Source organism: Trachypithecus francoisi, unplaced genomic scaffold, assembly GCF_009764315.1.
Source record: "Trachypithecus francoisi isolate TF-2019V2 unplaced genomic scaffold, Tfra_2.0 Lachesis_group9, whole genome shotgun sequence".
NCBI classification, from domain to species: domain Eukaryota; kingdom Metazoa; phylum Chordata; class Mammalia; order Primates; family Cercopithecidae; genus Trachypithecus; species Trachypithecus francoisi.
Genome location: NW_022681474.1, coordinates 38,442,010 through 38,463,218, shown reverse-complemented (window position 1 = coordinate 38,463,218; position 21,209 = coordinate 38,442,010). Strand labels below are relative to the sequence as shown.

The window sequence follows — 21,209 nt, the reverse complement described above, 5'->3', positions numbered from 1 at the left end:
ACAGCCTTAGCACGTCCTAATACCCTTGAAGGTTCATGCTTATTGCAAAATTTATTTTCTTCCATCTCATCATAATCCTAAATTACCAACTATTTAAATACCATAATATAATTAACTTTTATACGACAAAATTTAAAAATTTAAGGGGTTATTCTGACAAAATATTTTTTTTTTCTTTTCAAGACGGACCCTCCGCTCTCTCACCCAGGCTGGAGTGCGGTGGCGCCATCTCGGCTCACTATAAGCGCCACCTCCCGGGTTCACGCCATTCTCCTGACTCAGCCTCCCAAGTAGCTGGGACTACAGGTGCTCGCCACCACTCCCAGTGAATTTTTTGTATTTTTAGTACAGATGGGGTTTCACCGTGGAAGCCAGGATGGTCTTGATCTCCTGACCTTGTGATCCACCCGCCTCGGCCTCCCAAAGTGCCGGGATTACAGGTGTGAGCCACCACGCCCGGCCTCTGACAAAATAATTTAATATTTGACATTAAAAAATCATAAATCAAACTCATTCACTATCAGAAGGGAAAATACACTTCATATTTAGAACAGTATACACTGCTTACAAAAAGTTCACTGTTTACCTTGGTAGCTAAAACTATACTACAAGCCTACAGTAACCAAAACAGCATGGTACTGGTACCAAAACAGATATATATAACGATGGAACAGAACAGAGCCCTCAGAAATAATACCACACATCTACAACCATCTGATCTTTGACAAACCTGGCAAAAACAAGAAATGGGGAAAGGATTCCCTATTTAATAAATGGTGCTGGGAAAACTGGCTAGCCATATGTAGAAAGCTGAAACTGGATCCCTTCCTTACACCTTATACAAAAATTAATTCAAGTTGGATTAGAGACTTAAATGTTAGACCTAAAACCATAAAAACCCTAGAAGAAAACCTAGGCAATACCATTCAGGACATAGGCATGGTCAAGGACTTCATGTCTACAACACCAAAAGCAATGACAACAAAAGCCAAAATTGACAAATGGGATCTAATTAAACTACAGAGCTTCTGCACAGCAAAAGAAACTACCATCAGAGTGAAGAGGCAACCTACAGAATGGGAGAAAATTTTTGCAATCTACTCATCTGACAAAGGGCTAATATCCAGAACCTACAAAGAACTCAAACAAATTTACAAGAAAAAAACAACCCCATCAAAAAGTGGGCAAAGGATGTGAACAGACACTTCTCAAAAGAAGACATTTATGCAGTCAACAGACACATGAAAAAATGCTCATCATCACTAGCCATCAGAGAAATGCAAATCAAAACCACAATGAGATACCATCTCACACCAGTTAGAATGGCAATCATTAAAAAGTCAGGAAACAACAGATGCTGAAGAGGATGTGGAGAAACAGGAACACTTTTACATTATTGGTGGGACTGTAAACTAGTTCAACCACTGTAGAAGACAGTGTGGTGATTCCTCAAGGACCTAGAACTAGAAATATCATTTGGCAAAAACAAGAAATGGGGAAAGGATTCCCTATTTAATAAATGGTGCTGGGAAAACTGGCTAGCCATATGTAGAAAGCTGAAACTGGATCCCTTCCTTACACCTTATACAAAAATTAATTCATTTGTCATTGCTTTTGGTGTTTAGCCATTCCATTATTGGGTACATACCCAAAGGATTATAAATCATGCTGCTATAAAGACACATGCACACGTATGTTTACTGCGGCACTATTCACAATAGCAAAGACTTGGAACCAACCCAAATGTCCATCAATGACAGACTGGATTAAGAAAATGTGGCACATATACACCATGCAATACTATGCAGTCATAAAAAAGGATGAGTTCATGTCCTTTGTAGGGACATGGATGCAGCAGGAAACCATCATTCTCAGCAAACTATCACAAGAACAAAAAACCAAACACCGCATGTTCTCATTCATAAGTGGGGATTGAACAATGAGAACACTTGGATACAGGAAGGGGAACATCGCACACTGGGGCCTGTTGGGGGTAGGGGAAGGCGGGAGGGATAGCATAAGGAGATATACCTAATGTAAATGACGAGTTAATGGGTGCAGCATACCAACATGGCACATGTTTTCATATGTAACAAACCTGCACGTTGTACACATGTACCCTAGAACATGAAGTATAATAATAAAAAAGGTCATAAAAAAAAAAAGCCAAGTAAACAAAGGTGAATCCCTTTTAAAGAGATTTTCCCTTTGGGTATATACCCAGTAGTGGGATGGCTGGGTCATATGGTACATCTAGTTCTAGATCCTTGAGGAATCGCCATACTGTTTTCCATAATGGTTGAACTAGTTTACAATCCCACCAACAGTGTAAAAGTGTTCCTATTTCTCCACATCCTCTCCAACACCTGTTGTTTCCTGACTTCTTAATGATTGCCATTCTAACTGGATAAATTACTCTACTACAAAGACACATGCACACGTATGTTTATTGCGGCACTATTCACAATAGCAAAGACTTGGAATCAACCCAAATGTCCATCTGTGACAGACTGGATTAAGAAAATGTGGCACATATACACCATGGAATACTATGCAGCCATAAAAAGGATGAGTTTGCGTCCTTTGTAGGGACATGGATGCAGCTGGAAACCATCATTCTTAGCAAACTATCACAAGAAGAGAAAACCAAACACCGCATGTTCTCACTCATAGGTGGGAACTGAACAATGAGATCACTTGGACTCGGGAAGGGGAACATCACACACTGGGGCCTATCATGGGGAGGGGGTAGGAGGGAGGGATTGCATTGGGGAGTTATACATGATATAAACGTCATGCACATGTACCCTAGAACTTAAAGTATAATAAAAAAAAAAAAAAAAAGAGATTTTCCCCTTGCCTTATAGCAAACAAACAAAAAAAAAACTTCAGATACCAGGTTACTCTGTGTTAAGTAGTATGGATACTTCTGAATTTATTTATATTTGCATTTGGAATTCACCCCTAACTCCAGACAACTTTTAACCTTCCTTACCTAAATCTTTATGATCAGATCTCAAAATCCAAGGTAATACAAAATTTATATATTCATAAAATAGATATTCACGGAAACAAAATGGTTCTATTTTCGATAACTGCAGATGTGTCCATAGATTTTGAAAAGCCACTATTGGAGAGTAAGATTCCATTTATAATAAAATCAGTATCTTTTCCTTTTTCTTAAACCACTTTATTGAGGTATAATTGACATATAAAAAGCTGCACACGATCTTTTCTTCAATGCCTAACACAATGGAAAGTAGGTGAAAAAACACTTAGTAAAATAGTGATATTTTCTTAATTTATTTTAAATTATTCCATTTACAAAACTAAAACTGAAAAAAACTAGAAAGCTGATTAGACCAGTTCATTACTGGATCATGTATAGAACAAAGTATAAATCTTACAGTTTTAGATAAATCACATCGCAACTTGAATTGCTCAGCTTTCTCTACTTAAAATCATCCCCCAAGGTCTTCAGTATGTAGAATAATGAAAAACAGGAACTTGAGAAAAACCACTTTGCTTAGAAAAACAAGGGTCACTGCTGACCAATATTTCCCTGTTTTCCCATGCCAATCTTCCTCAGACAGAGAAACAAGTATACTTGTGAAGCATCAGTGACTAAGCATATATGAAATCTGAATCACAAAATTTAAGGAACTAAAAATGTTTTAATGAAAACATACTTAATATTTATTAATATCAAGATAATTAGAACTATCATTGTACTCTCTTATTGTTATTCTTTTTTTATTTTTTTAAAGGCAAGGTCTCACTCTGTTGTCCAGTCCAGAACTCAGTGGAATGATCATGGTTCACTGCAGCCTTGATCTCCTAGACCCAAGAGATCCTCCTGCCTCAGCTTCCTGAGCAGCTGGGACTACAGACACACACCACCTCATCAGGCTAATTTTTTTTTTTTTCTTTTTTTTGAGACAGAGTCTCGCTCTGTCACCCAGCCTGGAATGCAGTGGTGCGATCTCAGCTCACTGCAACCTTTGCCTCCCAGATTCAAGCAATTCTCTTGTCTCAGCCTCCCGAGTAGCTGAGATTACAGGCACCCACCACCATGCCTGGCTAATTTTTGTATTTTTAGTAGAGATGGTCTAGTAGACGTTTAGTAGAGACGGTTTAGTAGAGACGGTATTTTAGTAGCGATGACACCATCTTGACCAGGCTAATCTTGAACTCCTGACCTCAGGTGATCCACCCACCTCGGCCTCCCAAAGTGCTGGAATTACAGGCGTCAGCCACCGCGCCTGGCCTTTTTAAAGTTTTTTTGTAGAGATGGGGTCTCACTATGTTTCTCAGGCTGGTCTTGTACTCCTGGCCTCAAGCAATCCTTCCACCTCAGCCTCTCAAAGCGTTGGGATTACACGTGTGAACCACCATGCCAGGCCACTCTTTATTTATTAATACCAAGATCATTAGAGTTATCAGTGCATTCTCTTATTGATACTCTTAGAGAGTTAGGGTTAATTTTCAAAGAGCAGGTCAATGTGATGGTGCCAACACATTTTTTACAAGTTTAATAATGAATCAAGCTTTAACAGACTGAAATTAAGAAGCTGTAATAATGTTTTATGAGAATAAAGCATGGAATTACTGATTAGATAATAAAATTTTGTTTTATAGCCATATCTCTTATATTTTTTAAAGATTGGTCTTGAACACAAAAAGGATTTTTTTGTTTTTAATACAGCAGGTGAGTTGTTACACACTCCTTAGCAGACTCTGACTTCCATGACCACCACCCTACTAAGATTTTGGCTATTTGAGTTGCAAAGACACAAATGAGATTATTTATAAACAGCTTTCATAATTCATGAAATTCAATAATTCAATAACTTGAATTTTTTAAAATTAATACTCTGCTTTTATGGTGCCGTATTCAACTGCAAGTTTTCTTTGGTATGTAGGTCAAAAAGTACAAGGCAGACAGCCAGCAGCCAAAAATATCAAGACCATCAACTAATGACAAATCAAACGAGTGGCAATACTTAGCAATAATAGAACAAACAAACAACAGAATGCTAATCTGCAAAAATAAAAAGGAATTAACTGATACATGCGACAACACTGATGAATTTCAAAACCACGGTGGCAGAAGCCTTATACAAAATAGGACATATATATGACTCAGTTTATAAGAAATTTTAGAACAGGTGAAACCAAAAAAAAGAACTTTGAAATATAAAACTCCAGTTAATGGTATATGTGTTGAAATATTTAGAGAGAAGCATATTGATGCCTACAATTTACTTTGAAATGCATCCAAAAGACAGATGAAGTAATGCATGAACAGAAGAATAAGTAGATAAGTGCAGTAATATGTTAAGGATAAAACCTTGGTGGTAAATACATGGGTGAACACATAACATATGTTTAAAACTTTTCGTAATAAAATGTAGCGGCTGGGCACGGTGGCTCAAGCCTGTATTAATCCTAGCACTTTGGGAGGCTGAAGTGGGTGGATTGCTTGAGGTCAGGAATTCGAGACCAGCCTAGCCAACATGGCAAAAACCCGTCTCTACTAAAACACAAAAATTAGCTTGGCATGGTGGCGGGTGCCTGTAATTCCAGCTACTCAGGAGGCTGACGCAGGAGAATCGCTTGAACCCAGGAGGCAGAGGTTGCAGTGAGCCAAGATCATGTCACTACACTCCAGCCTGGGCGACAGAGCAAAACTCCGTCTCAAAAAAAAAAGAGTAAGAAAACAGTATCAGTTGGCCAAGTTATAGCCATAGGGATGAATTATATCTTGGACAGTTAAAAAACTTTCAAATGAATTAACACATTAAAATGGGTTGCATATTAAATAACATATATTCTTTAAAAGCAGATTTCTGGTATTTTTAATACTGGTCATAGTCTAAGGACTAAAGGAACTTTTAAGGCTCACCAACTACTTAATTCCCAAAGCAAAAGAAGCTCTGTTACCAGACCTACAAATAATAACCAACCAATGCTACAGTAATAATCACCTACCCTCATTGACTATAGTAGGAAATAAAAAAACAGCAAAAAATTTCTTGACAATAAATATATTTGAGAACCCACTATGGAGATTATACTCAAATAAGGATAGACCAAATATAAAAATACGGATGAAAGGTTAGCATAATAATAGAATGTGCAAACAGTAAGAATGCATAAGGAAATCCTTTCCCTGAACATTGGTCCTGCCATTTTATAATTAACAATTTATATGTTATCTTAAATAGGAGAGAAGAAAATAATTTGCAAAAGGTTCAAGACAGTTTTTAAAAAGCAGTTTAAAAGTATTTGGGGCCGGGCACGGTGGCTCAAGCCTGTAATCCCAGCACTTTGGGAGGCCGAGACGGGCGGATCACAAGGTCAGGAGATCGAGACCATCCTGGCTAACACGGTGAAACCCCGTCTCTACTAAAAAATACAAAAAAACTAGCCAGGCGAGGTGGCGGGCACCTGCAGTCCCAGCTACTTGGGAGGCTGAGGCAGGAGAATGGCGTAAACCCGAGAGGCGGAGCTTGCAGTGAGCTGAGATCCGGCCACTGCACTCCAGCCTGGGCGACAGAGCGAGATTCCGTCTCAAAAAAAAAAAAAAAAAACTATTTGGAAAAAAATTATTACTTAATCTCAAGAAGAAAATAATAGTCTTGAAGTCCTCCACAAAAAAAATTACCGTCCCTATACAAGTGAAGGTTACATTAAACTAAACCAAGAGAGACCTGAGTTAGATGTGAAAATAAAATGTCTTCAGCCGGGCATAGTGGCTCACACCTGTAATCCCAGCACTTTGGGAGGCCAAGGCAGGCAGATCACCTGCGGTCAGGAGTTGGAGACCAGCCTAGCCAACATAGGAAAACCCCATCATTTCTACTTAAAATACAAAAATTAGCCAGGTGTGGTGGCGGGCACCTGTAATCCCAGCTACTTGGGAGGCTGAGGCAGGATAATTGCTTGAACCCAGGAATAAGAAGTTGCAATGAGCCAAGATTGCGCCTCCAGCCTGGGCAGCAGAACAAGACTCTGTCTCAAAAAAATAAAAATAAAATAAAATAAATAAAGTGTTTTACATTGTACCAAACAACTGACATTTACTTTTTCATAAACCAGTGACAGAAACAAAATTATATTTCTCCATCATTATCATGAAGGTGGGTGATCCACTGAAATAAGACCCAAAAATTGACAGTGACAATTTATTTTTATTTTTTACTTTTTTCTGGTAGAGCAGTCAGAAAGAAAATAGGAACAATTTAATATTTTATCTGGAAAGAGAAAATGAAATGACATATTTCCCAATAAGACTTTAGTCTAGATGATAGAATACAACACTACATCTTTTAATGTGAATACAGGAGAAATTATGTCCTGTGTAAACTTTATGTAGTATAAATTATATAGTGTAGGTTATCATAATTCTGTTAGGATTAAGGTCATAGTGTTAATTACACTTTGTCATTATATAATTTTGAAAATCAGATTACTTACATATACATATATCAACTTCATAGACAGAGTAAACTATTTACAACCAATGGTTTAATGCACTTACAGTTCCTTGTGTTTGTCTTCAGCCAAGATTTGGTCATTTGGTTTCAGAGAATACCTATATAACAGAAACGAAAATTACACTCTTCATACAAACACAGTATCAACATAAGTTAGTTGACCTCTTCAAAACAAGGACTCCAACACTGTTATAGGTCTCTGACTTAATTGATAAAACACCAAGAATGCCCAAGTAGACGGTTTTTTGCTGTTCTATTAGTCATTTCCAGGAACACCACTCCAGGAACTGAAAAGAGATCACCTTAACCATGCTTTGAAGATCTTCAGTATTCTTCTGTAGTGAATCATCTGTAATGTCACACTTATTCAGCAGTTCAAAACTGATGCAACAACTACAACGTTAAGTATTTTAGACTTCACAAACAATATGTAAATCATTCATTAACTATATAGTAATCATATACTGTGAACCAGGCTATGTACTAAGCAGCATAACACAGGAGGGAAAGAAAAGCTTTGGAGTTTTGTTTTTTGTTTGTTTTTTTTAAAGATAGTCTCACTCTCTCACCAAGGCTGGAGTGCAGTGGCACGATCTTGACTCAGTGCAACCTGTTCAAGCAGTTTTCCTGTCTCAGCCTCCCCAGAAGCTGGGATTACAGGCACGTACCACCATGCCCAGCTAATTTTTGTATTTTTAGTAGAGAAGGGGTTTCACCATGTTGGCCAGGCTGCTCTGGAACTCCTGACCACAAGTGATCCAACCACCTCAGCCTCCCAAAGTGCTGGGATTACTGGCATGAGCCACCACACCTGGCCTCAAGTTTTGGAGTTTTTGATTGACCATTTACTAGCTAAGTGATCATAGGCAAGTACTCTATGTCTTTAAGTCTCAGTTTCTCTGGTCATAAAATACAGGTTGCTATAAATATTAGATCAGGGATCTTTCACAGTACCATGTATTTGTACTGCTGAAGGCAAACAGACTTTCTGAAGGGTACACAGAAACAGATAAACAACAATGGACAATTCCCAGGTCTTCAATTCCCATTCATACTCAACCTTTTCATAAAATTTAAAATTAATCTGCCTGAAAATGGATCATAAGTCCATCTGAAAGGTCATATTGATTTTCCTCTCCAGTCTCCTCTTTCACAAGTGCCTTTAAACCCATTGCTATGGTTTGAATATTTGACCCCCCTCAAATCTCATGTTGAAATTTAATCTCCAATGGGGCAATACTGAGAGGTGGGGCCTTTAAGAAGTAATTGGATCATGAGAGCTCTACCTTCATAAATGGATTAATCAATTCATGGATTAATGGGTTATCATGGGAGGGGAGCTGCTGGCTTTAAAAGAAGAGAAGAGACCTGAGCTACCATATTAGCAGGTTCAGGCCCCTTGCCATGTGATACCCTGCACCACCTCAGGAATCTGTAGAGTCCCTAACAGCAAGAAGGTTCTCACCAAGTGCAGCCCTTTGACCTTGGACTTTTCAACCTCCATAACTGTAAGAAATAAATTCCTTTTCTTATAAAATACCCAGTTTCAGGTATTCCAAGTAACAGAAAATGGCCTAAAATTCACTTTTTATTAATATAAAAAGGATGACATACTCCTCACCTATTCTGAATGAAACTATACACTATTGTATTGCCTGAGTATAAAACCCTTCTAAGTGTTAAACAAGGAATGATTCATATTTTTTGTCTGCAAAACTTTTTATTTTATTTTATTTTTATTTTTTTTTGAGATAGAGTTAGGCTGAAGTACAGTGGTGCCATCTCAGCTCACCGCAACCTCTGCTTGCTGGGTTCAAGCAGTTCTCGTGCCTCAGCCCCCAAAGTAGCTGGGACTACAGGCACGCAGCACCACGCCCGGCTAATTTTTGTACTTTAAGTAGAAATGAAGTTTCACCATGTTGGCAAGGCTGGTCACGAACTCCTCACCTCAAGTGATCATCCCACCTCATCCTCCCAAAGTAGTGGGATTACAGGTGTAAGCCACTGCACCCAGCCTATTTTCATCTGTTTAATAATTTAGCAACATTTTGAAGGAAGAGAAGCAACATTTTGAAGGCAGAGAAGGAGAAAAAAAAATTTTTTTTTTTTTTTTTTTTTTTTGAGATGAGTCTCGCTGTATCACCCAGGCTGGAGTGCAGTGGCCGGATCTCAGCTCACTGCAAGCTCCACCTCCCAGGTTCACGCCATTCTCCTGCCTCAGCCTCCCCAGTAGCTGGGACTACAGGCACCCGCCACCTCGCCCAGCTAGTTTTTTGCATTTTTTAATAGAGACGGGGTTTCACTGTGTTAGCCAGGATGGTCTCAATCTCCTGACCTCGTGATCCGCCCGTCTCGGCCTCCCAAAGTGCTGGGATTACAGGCTTAAGCCACCGCGCCCGGCCAAAAAAATTTTTGTAATAAATAAAAAATACTTTAGCAACATTTTAATACATTTGTTATTTTACTCTGTGCTAATTACAATTTAATGACTAAGAGATATTTTAAAATTCACATATTTTGGCTGGCTGCAAAGACATATAATAGGGTAATCAATATGCATGAAAGACTAATGCATAAAAATATACTACATAATGTATGCATGTTACATGCAAAATATAACTTATGCATAAAATACATCCTATAAGAATAGAATCTGGTGTGAAAAGTGTAACAGAAATGCAAATTCAAGACAGAAAGGACTATAAAATTTTTAAACGTCAAAAAAGGAAGCTGTTTATGTATTTTTATAAATGAATAAAAGGGGTATCAAATCATGATGGTATTTAGAGTCCACTAAAAAGAGTGATTCATCGGTATTATATAAAGTTATTAAAAATCATTAGTTGGGCACAGTGGCTCATGCCTATAATCCCCACTTTGGGAGGCCAAGGCAGGCGGATCACTTGAGGTCAGGAGTTCAAGACCAGCCTGGCCAACATGGCGAAACCCCATATCTACTAAAAATACAAAAATTAGCCAGGTGTGGTGGCAGGCACCTGTGGTCCCAGCTACTGGGGAGGCTGAGGCAGGAGAATCACTTGAACCTGGGAGACAGAGGTTGCAGTGAGCTGAGATTGTGCCACTGTACTCCAGCCTAGGCGACAGAGCCTACTTTCAACTTAGTAGAAGGCTATAACTCAACTTCCTACCATGTCTTTCATAGAATGATGCAAAGCACAGCCTATATTTTGGATGAGTTTTGTTTCCTAATGGCATAGATAGGTATTCTTTTATAATCAATTCTTAGCATGAACACAGTTCCTAAAAATCAGAGACAGCAAAAAAATGGTACAGTGATAGTCCTCAACATTTTTTCTGCCCTAAACTACCGGAGAAAACTGACATACACTCTAAAGAACAGAAGACGGGGAAGCAAGAGGGAGCACAGGGGAGGGGCCTCTTTATTCTGCCTCTAGCCCCTACAAAGAGAACCACTGAGTGAAAAAATAACTAGATACAAATCAAAAAACGTGCAGTATCATCCTGATTCTACCATTAACTTGTTTTCTGAAATGGACAAGCCACTTAATTTCTCTAATGAGGATAAAACTGCCTATGTCACAGGGTTGCTATCCAGATCAAATAACATTACACAAAAAGTGTCCAGCGCATTATTTAACAATTATAATAAATACTCATCCCTGCCCCCTCTTCTTGGAATCTTGCACCTCTGTAAAATGATGAATTCAATTAGCTCAAAAATGGAGGAAAGGACACTTTTAAATGTTCATAACTTTTATAAAAGCCTTTTATTGAGACTGAAACAAACACTTTTCATTCAAATGTGCTTCTCCTCCGAAGACTAGCATGGCACAGAATTTAGTGCCTTGAAAGGCGCAGGTACAGACTGTGAAGTTCCAAAATAGGACAGTCATAAGAGAGGTGCCCATGCCTAATGTTACACAGTTAACAGATGACAAGAAAATATTCTATAAATACTTGGAACTAAAATTGCCTTCCAAGAATTAAATCACCAAAATTTCTATAAATATACAAATATTGCCACAAAGTCCAAAGAATCCCAACACTATCAAGTAAAGTTTTACAGAATTGACAAAACCAATCAGGTAGACAGTGTGGATATGTCAAGCTTTTAAACAACATAATTAATTGGCTCTTCCAATAAAAAAAAAAGTTGATTAAAATATATTAGAAAGGAAGAAAATGGGGGAGGGGCAAAACCATTAATCGCTACAACACTAAGACTAAAGCTGGACTGAAATTTAAGAAGCTTATAAAGAAATAGATTAAATCACAGGGCTAGAATAAAAAAGCAAAAAGTTATAACGTTTAAGAAAATAATATTTTTGGCCGGGCGCGGTGGCTCAAGCCTGTAATCCCAGCACTTTGGGAGGCCGAGACGGGCGGATCACGAGGTCAGGAGATCGAGACCATCCTGGCTAACATGGTGAAACCCCGTCTCTACTAAAAAATACAAAAAAATTAGCGGGGCGAGGTGACGGGCGCCTGTAGTCCCAGCTACTCGGGAGGCTGAGGCAGGAGAATGGCATGAACCTGGGAGGCGGAGCTTGCAGTGAGCTGAGATCCGGCCACAGCACTCCAGCCTGGGCGGCACAGCGAGACTCCATCTCAAAAAAAAAAGAAAAAATAATAATATTTTTAAATCTCATTAGCAAACTAAATGAAGATTAAAACTCAATTAGAGGGAGGGGCGGAGCAAGATGGCGGAATAGGAACAGCTCTAGTCTCCAACTCCGAGCGCCAGTGACACAGAAGATCGGTGATTTCTGCATTTTCAACTGAGGTACTGGGGTCATCTCACTGGGGAGTGCCAGACAATTGGTGCTGGTCAGCTGCTGCAGCCCGACCAGCGAGAGCTGAAGCAGGGCGAGGCATTGCCTCACCTGGGAAGTGCAAGGGGGAAGGGAATCCCTTTTCCTAGCCAGGGGAACTGAGACACACAACACCTGGAAAATCAGGTAATTCCCACCCCAATACTGCGCTTTAAGCAAACGGGCACACCAGGAGATTATACCCATATCTGGCCGGGAGGGTCCCACGGCCACGGAGCCTCCCTCATTGCTAGCACAGCAGTCTGCAATCTAACCAAAACGGCAGAAGCGAGGCTGGGGGAGGGGCGTCCGCCATTGCTGAGGCTTAAGTAGGTAAACAAAGCCACTGGGAAGCTCGAACGGGGTGGAGCTCACAGCAGCTCAAGGAAACCTGCCTGTCTCTGTAGACTCCACCTCTGGGGACAGGGCACAGCTAAACGACAAAAGGGGAAGCAGCAGAGGTCTGTGCAGACGCGAACGACTCTGTCTGACAGCTTTGAAGAGAGCAGTGGATCTCCCAACATGGAGGTTGAGATCTGAGAACGGACAGACTGCCTGCTCAAGTGGGTCTCTGACCCCTGAGTAGCCTAACTGGGAGACATCCCCCACTAGGGGCGTCTGACACCCCACACCTCACAGGGTGGAGTACACCCCTGAGAGGAAGCTTCCAAAGTAAGAATCAGACAGGTACACTCGCTGTTCAGCAATATTCTATCTTCTGCAACCTCTGCTGCCTGATACCCAGGCAAACAGGGTCTGGAGGGGACCTCAAGCAATCTCCAACAGACCTCCAGCTGAGGGTCCTGACTATTAGAAGGAAAACTATCAAACAGGAAGAACACCTATACCAAAACCCCATCAGTTCGTCACCATCATCAAAGACCAGAGGCAGATAAAACCACAAAGATGGGGAAGAAGGAGGGCAGAAAAGCTGGAAATTCAAGAAATAAGAGCGCATCTCCACCTGCAAAGGAGCGCAGCTCATCGCCAGCAACGGATCAAAGCTGGTCAGAGAATGACTTTGACGAAATGAGAGAAGAAGGCTTCAGTCCATCAAACTTCTCAGAGCTAAAGGAGGAATTAAGTACCCAGCGCAAAGAAACTAAAAATCTTGAAAAAAGAGTGGAAGAATTGATAGCTAGAATAATTAATGCAGAGAAGGTCATAAATGAAATGACAGAGATGAAAACCATGACATAAGAAATACGTGACAAATCCACAAGCTTCAGTAACTGACTCGATCAACTGGAAGAAAGAGTATCAGCGACTGAGGACCAAATGAATGAAATGAAGCGAGAAGAGAAACCAAAAGAAAAAAGAAGAAAAAGAAATGAACAAAGCCTGCAAGAAGTATGGGATTATGTAAAAAGACCAAATCTATGTCTGATTGGGGTGCCTCAAAGTGAGGGGGAAAATGGAACCAAGTTGGAAAACACTCTTCAGGATATCATCCAGGAGAACTTCCCCAACCTAGTAGGGCAGGCCAACATTCAAATTCAGGAAATACAGAGAACGCCACAAAGTTACTCCTCCAGAAGAGCAACTCCAAGACACATAATTGCCAGATTCACCAAAGTTGAAATGAAGGAAAAAATCTTAAGGGCAGCCAGAGAGAAAGGTCGGGTTACCCATAAAGGGAAGCCCATCAGACTAACAGCAGACCTCTCGGCAGAAACTCTACAAGCCAGAAGAGAGTGGGGACCAATATTCAACGTTCTTAAAGAAAAGAATTCTAAACCCAGAATTTCATATCCAGCCAAACTAAGTTTCATAAGTGAAGGAGAAATAAAATCCTTTACAGATAAGCAAATGCTTAGAGATTTTGTCACCACCAGGCCTGCCTTACAAGAGACCATGAAGGAAGCCCTAAACATGGAAAGGAACAACCGGTACCAGCCATTGCAAAAACATGCCAAAATGTAAGGACCATCGAAGCTAGGAAGAAACTGCATCAACTAACGAGCAAAATAACCAGTTACTATCATAATGGCAGGATCAAGTTCACACATAACAATATTAACCTTAAATGTTAATGGACTAAATGCTCCAATTAAAAGACACAGACTGGCAAACTGGATAAAGAGTCAAGACCCATCAGTCTGCTGTATTCAGGAGACCCATCTCACATGCAGAGACATACATAGGCTCAAAATAAAGGGATGGAGGAAGATCTACCAAGCAAATGGAGAACAAAAAAAAGCAGGGGTTGCAATCCTAGTCTCTGATAAAATAGACTTTAAACCATCAAAGATCAAAAGAGACAAAGAAGGCCATTACATAATGGTAAAGGGATCAATTCAACAGGAAGAGCTAACTCTCCTAAATATATATGCACCCAATACAGGAGCACCCAGATTCATCAAGCAAGTCCTTAGAGACTTACAAAGAGACTTAGACTCCCATACAATAATAATGGGAGACTTCAACACTCCACTGTCAACATTAGACAGATCAATGAGACAGAAAGTTAACAAGGATATCCAGGAATTGAACTCATCTCTGCACCAAGCGGACCTAATAGACATCTATAGAACTCTCCACCCCAAATCAACAGAATATACATTCTTCTCAGCACCATATCGCACTGATTCCAAAATTGACCACATAATTGGAAGTAAAGCACTCCTTAGCAAATGTAAAAGAACAGAAATTATAACAAACTGTCTCTCAGACCACAGTGCAATCAAACTAGAACTCAGGACTAAGAAACTCAATCAAAACCGCTCAACTACATGGAAACTGAACAACCTGCTCCTGAATGACTACTGGGTACATAACGAAATGAAGGCAGAAATAAAGATGTTCTTTGAAACCAATGAGAACAAAGATACAACATACCGGAATCTCTGGGACACATTTAAAGCAGTGTGTAGAGGGAAATTTAGAGCACTAAATGCCCACAAGAGAAAGCTGGAAAGATCTAAAATGGACACTCTTTAACATCACAATTAAAAGAACTGGAGAAGCAAGAGCAAACACATTCAAAAGCTAGCAGAAGGCAAGAAATAACTAAGATCAGAGCAGAACTGAAGGAGACAGAGACACAAAAAACCCTCCAAAAAAATCAATGAATCCAGGAGTTGGTTTTTAGAAAAAATCAACAAAATTGACAGACCGCTAGCAAGACTAATAAAGAAGAAAAGAGAGAAGAATCAAATAGACGCAATTAAAAATGATAAAGGGGATGTCACCACCGACCCCACAGAAATACAGACTACCATCAGAGAATACTATAAACACCTCTATGCAAATCAATTAGAAAATCTAGAAGAAATGGATAATTTCCTGGACACTTACACTCTTCCAAGACTCAACCAGGAAGAAGTTGAATCCCTGAATACACCAATAGCAGGCTCTGAAATTGAGGCAATAATTAATAGCCTACCAACCAAAAAAAGTCCAGGACCAGATGGATTCACAGCTGAATTCTACCAGAGGTACAAGGAGGAGCTGGTACCATTCCTTCGGAAACTATTCCAATCAATAGAAAAAGAGGGAATCCTCCCTAACTCATTTTATGAGGCCAACATCATCCTGATACCAAAGCCTGGCAGAGACACAACAAAAAAAGACAATTTTAGACCAATATCCCTGATGAACATCGATGCAAAAATCCTCAATAAAATACTGGCAAACCGGATTCAGCAGCACATCAAAAAGCTTATCCACCATGATCAAGTGGGCTTCATCCCTGGGATGCAAGGCTGGTTCAATATTCACAAATCAATAAACGTAATCCGGCATATAAACAGAACCAAAGACAAGAACCACATGATTATCTCAATAGATGCAGAAAAGGCTTTTGACAAAATTCAACAGCCCTTCATGCTAAAAACGCTCAATAAATTCGGTATTGATGGAACGTACCTCAAAATAATAAGAGCTATTTATGACAAACCCACAGCCAATATCATACTGAATGGGCAAAAACTGGAAAAATTCCCTTTGAAAACTGGCACAAGACAGGGATGCCCTCTCTCACCACTCCTATTCAACATAGTGTTGGAAGTTCTGGCTAGGGCAATCAGGCAAGAGAAAGAAATCAAGGGTATCCAGTTAAGGAAAAGAAGAAGTCAAATTGTCCCTGTTTGCAGATGACATGATTGTATATTTAGAAAACCCCATTGTCTCAGCCCAAAATCTCCTTAAGCTGATAAGCAACTTCAGCAAAGTCTCAGGATACAAAATTAATGTGCAAAAATCACAAGCATTCTTATACACCAGTAACAGACAAACAGAGAGCCAAATCAGGAATGAACTTCCATTCACAATTGCTTCAAAGCGAATAAAATACCTAGGAATCCAACTTACAAGGGATGTAAAGGACCTCTTCAAGGAGAACTACAAACCACTGCTCAGTGAAATAAAAGAGGACACTAACAAATGGAAGAACATACCATGCTCATGGATAGGAAGAATCAATATCGTGAAAATGGCCATACTGCCCAAGGTTATTTATAGATTCAATGCCATCCCCATCAAGCTACCAATGAGTTTCTTCACAGAATTGCAAAAAAAACTGCTTTAAAGTTCATATGGAACCAAAAAAGAGCCTGCATTGCCAAGACAATCCTTAGTCATAAGAACAAAGCTGGAGGCATCACGCTACCTGACTTCAAACTATACTACAAGGCTACAGTAACCAAAACAGCATGGTACTGGTACCAAAACAGAGATATAGACCAATGGAACAGAACAGAGCCCTCAGAAATAATACCACACATCTACAGCCATCTGATTTTTGACAAACCTGAGAGAAACAAGAAATGGGGAAAGGATTCCCTATTTAATAAATGGTGCTGGGAAAAGTGGCTAGCCATAAGTAGAAAGCTGAAACTGGATCCTTTCCTTACTCCTTATACGAAAATTAATTCAAGATGGATTAGAGACTTAAATGTTAGACCTAATACCATAAAAACCCTAAAAGAAAACCTAGGTCGTACCATTCAGGACATAGGCATGGGCAAGGACTTCATGTCTAAAACACCAAAAGCAATGGCAGCAAAAGCCAAAATTGACAAATGGGATCTCATTAAACTAAAGAGCTTCTGCACAGCAAAAGAAACTACCATCAGAGTGAACAGGCAACCTACAGAATGGGAGAAAATTTTTGCAATCTACTCATCTGACAAAGGGCTAATATCCAGAATCTACAAAGAACTCAAACAAATTTACAAGAAAAAAACAAACAACCCCATCAAAAAGTGGGCAAAGGATATGAACAGACATTTCTCAAAAGAAGACATTCATACAGCCAACAGGCACATGAAAAAATGCTCATCATCACTGGCCATCAGAGAGATGCAAATCAAAACCACAATGAGACACCATCTCACACCAGTTAGAATGGCAATCATTAAAAAGTCAGGAAACAACAGATGCTGGAGAGGATGTGGAGAAATAGGAACACTTTTACACTGTTGGTGGATTGTAAACTAGTTCAACCATTATGGAAAACAGTATGGCGATTCCTCAAGGATCTAGAACTAGATGTACCATATGACCCAGCCATCCCACTACTGGATATATACCCAAAGGATTATAAATCATGCTGCTATAAAGACACATGCACACGCATGTTTATTGCGGCACTATTCACAATAGCAAAGACTTGAATCAACCCAAATGTCCATCTGTGACAGACTGGATTAAGAAAATGTGGCACATATACACCATGGAATATTATGCAGCCATAAAAAAGGATGAGTTTGCGTCCTTTGTAGGGACATGGATGCAGCTGGAAACCATCATTCTTAGCAAACTATCACAAGAAGAGAAAACCAAACACCGCATGTTCTCACTCATAGGTGGGAACTGAACAATGAGATCACTTGGACTCGGGAAGGGGAACATCACACACCGGGGCCTATCACGGGGAGGGGGGAGGGGGGAGGGATTGCATTGGGAGTTATACCTGATATAAATGACGAATTGATGGGTGCTGACGAGTTGATGGGTGCAGCACACCAACATGGCACAAGTACACATATGTAACAAACCTGCATGTTATGCACATGTACCCTAGAACTTAAAGTATGATAAAAAAAAAACTCAATTAGAGAAAGCTGAAAGAATTAAACTAGATTTAAACCTAAATACATAAAATAGAACTATACTCTTTGTATTCTTAATTTTTCCTATGCTTTTTATTTTAAAAAATTTATTGATAATTATTCAAAATGACTAACCACATCTTTTTATTAAAGGACATTTTTAAATTGGTACTTGGAAGATACTACTATCACTGCTTAGCTCTTGGGTCACATGAACAAAACGGGCCCATGTTATATCAACCTCCTATTTATTTGCTAATACATTTTATTTCTGGCTTCTCTCTCCATATTTGCACTGTGATTTGCCTGGCAGAGGGCACCACTGACATCCCATTCAAATACAGGGGACCCTTTTAGGCGTTACTTTACTAGATATCTCTGTTGCAGCAGGTATTATTGACTATTCTTATATAAACTCATCATACTTCATCAGACCTTGTCTTAGTTCTGCTTTTTCTTAGTCTCATTCTATACTTATTCTTTATGTATCCATCTATTAAATGTTCTAGCTTCCAGCCCACTTCTCCTTTTACTTTTTACTCTTTCTTTTGGAAATTTTATCTACTGGTTGCTTTAAATACCACCTACATAATAATAAAAATAGTGCTGGTAATAGCTACCATTTATTGAATAATACTGCATCAAACTATGTAAAATTAAATACAATTAAAGAGTCCAGGCGAGGCACTGTAGCTCACACATGTAATCCCAGTACTTTGAGAGAACGAGGTGAGAGGAGTCCAGGACCAGCCTGGGCAACATAGTGAGACCCATCTCTAAAAAATAAATTTTTTTTAATTAGCTGGCCATGGTAGGGCACATGCCTGCTGTCCCAGCTACTTAGGAGGCTGAGGTAAGAGAATCGCTTAAGCCCGGAAGGCTACAATAATTAAACTACATTTAAACAGCACCACTCACTGCACTCCAGACTGGGCAACACTGCAAGACCCTGTCTCCAAAAACAAAAGGAGTCCAGCCATGACTCTTCTATCTACCAAGAAACATAAAACCAACTGTCTCCTGAATATGCCTACCTGGGTATCACAGTCATCTCAAGTTTGAACAATACTCAATTCAGTCTTTCAACCCTCTCTTCCACATCCTCCTCCTATACTCCCTAACTCAGTTGTAAATACCACCATCATTCACTCACCAAAACTAAAAATTCAAACGTTATCTCCGACTCCTTTACCCTCTTCATTAAATCAATCAAGTCTTACCTTGATAACACAAAAGTATCATTGAACTCTCTCTCCCAACCATTGTATAAGTAAAGTGATCAAGTCATCATCTCTCAATAGGTTTATCACTATAGCCACCTCAAATCTATTGATCCACAACAGACAAAGCAATTCATATAATTCTAAAATGTGAATCCCAACCATGTCATCTGCCTGCTTAAATCAACAAGTGCTCTCCATTGCCAATAACAGAGACATGAGAGATTTCAAGCTCCTCAGTAGCCAATAATATTAGCTAACATAAGCCAAACATACAAATAATCTCATTCAATCCTCACAAGAACCCTAATATCCTTATTTTACTCACAAAGAAACTGAGCTTCCATAGATAACCACGGTCACACAGCTCCAGAGCACACTCTTAACCTCTATTCTTAATGCCGCCGTGAAGAAGTGATTTTCTTTCCACATCTGTCTCCTCAATTAGATTACAAGCTGTTTAAAGGCAAAACAGTTATTTAACATTGTATTCTCAGTATTTGGCAAAAACAGTAACCATAAGACACGTGCTCCAAAAAGTGTGTGTTGAACTGTGAAATGAACTGTTAAAAAAGAATCCATGTTTACGTATCCTTAGAAGTACCATTTCCTTCAATATTCAAAGTTAGGTTTGAACAGCAAAGAACACAAAGAACAGCATCTTATATCTAGGCAAAATGAAGGAAAGTAGTCTGTGTTCACTTAGTGTCCATAATTTAGGTTGTTTTTTGAGGAAGCCCCAGAGCAACTCAGGAGCAATCACTCAATATGTGACATGACATAAAGATTCAAATAGCAGTTTATTTCAAATTCTAAGAATTTAGAATTTTGAAAGAGAGAAGCAGAATAACCAAAGACTATCTGTTAATGTAGGTCACAAGGTAGTCAAATAAGAGAAAATATTCAAACTTAAGCATTTCCGAACACCACCAATAATCTAGAATATGTTATAGAAAAATACATACACAATAGATACAACTTTTTTTGAAGATATCTTTTAAAAAATATAAACATATCAAAAGTAATGTAAAATTGTACAATAAACCTAAGCTGTACTGGTTAATATAAATGCTAATTAATATCTATTAAAATTTAATTAACATGAAATAAAATGTTGAAATTCATCAGTTGCACTAGCCACACTTCAAGTGATCAAAGCCAAATGTGACTAGTGGTTACCATGTTGGATAGCACAGATACACATTTCCATAATCATGGAACATTCTAGTGTACAGCACACACTACTGCAAAGATACTGACCCCAGATTTCATTTCTACTTTATTGACTTCTATATGGTCTGAATATTTTTCTAAAAAGCATTTACTTTTATAATTTTTGAATCTAACAAGATTTAACAAATGATCACCGCCACAAGATGTATAAGTTTTTAAAAAACCAGCCTAACCATTTTGTAACCCATATTACATTATTTAAATTTTACGTGTTATTAAAAGATATAGAAGAATACCTAAAATAAAGAAATATTTGTAGGGATAAGAAAATTTGTTGGTAAAGATCTCTTTTTTCCAAATTAATCTATAAATACAATACTGAACAAAATCCCAGACAGAATATTTAGGTCAATTAAAGGCCTAAATATACAAAACATAATGTTGAAAGTTGTAGAAAAAAATATGGCAATA

The 21,209-nt window shown here is 38.9% G+C and overlaps 1 protein-coding gene across 2 annotated transcripts in view; it reads right to left on the bottom strand.

Moving 5' to 3' along the window:
• ADK (adenosine kinase) overlaps positions 1 to 21,209 on the bottom strand; it is a 613,194-nt gene that overhangs the window by 535,852 nt on the left and 56,133 nt on the right. For both annotated transcript variants that reach the window (XM_033209675.1, XM_033209676.1), the window contains exon 3: positions 7,544 to 7,597. In XM_033209675.1, the coding sequence (XP_033065566.1) occupies positions 7,544 to 7,597 (54 nt within the window). The remainder of the gene's footprint in view (positions 1 to 7,543; positions 7,598 to 21,209) is intronic.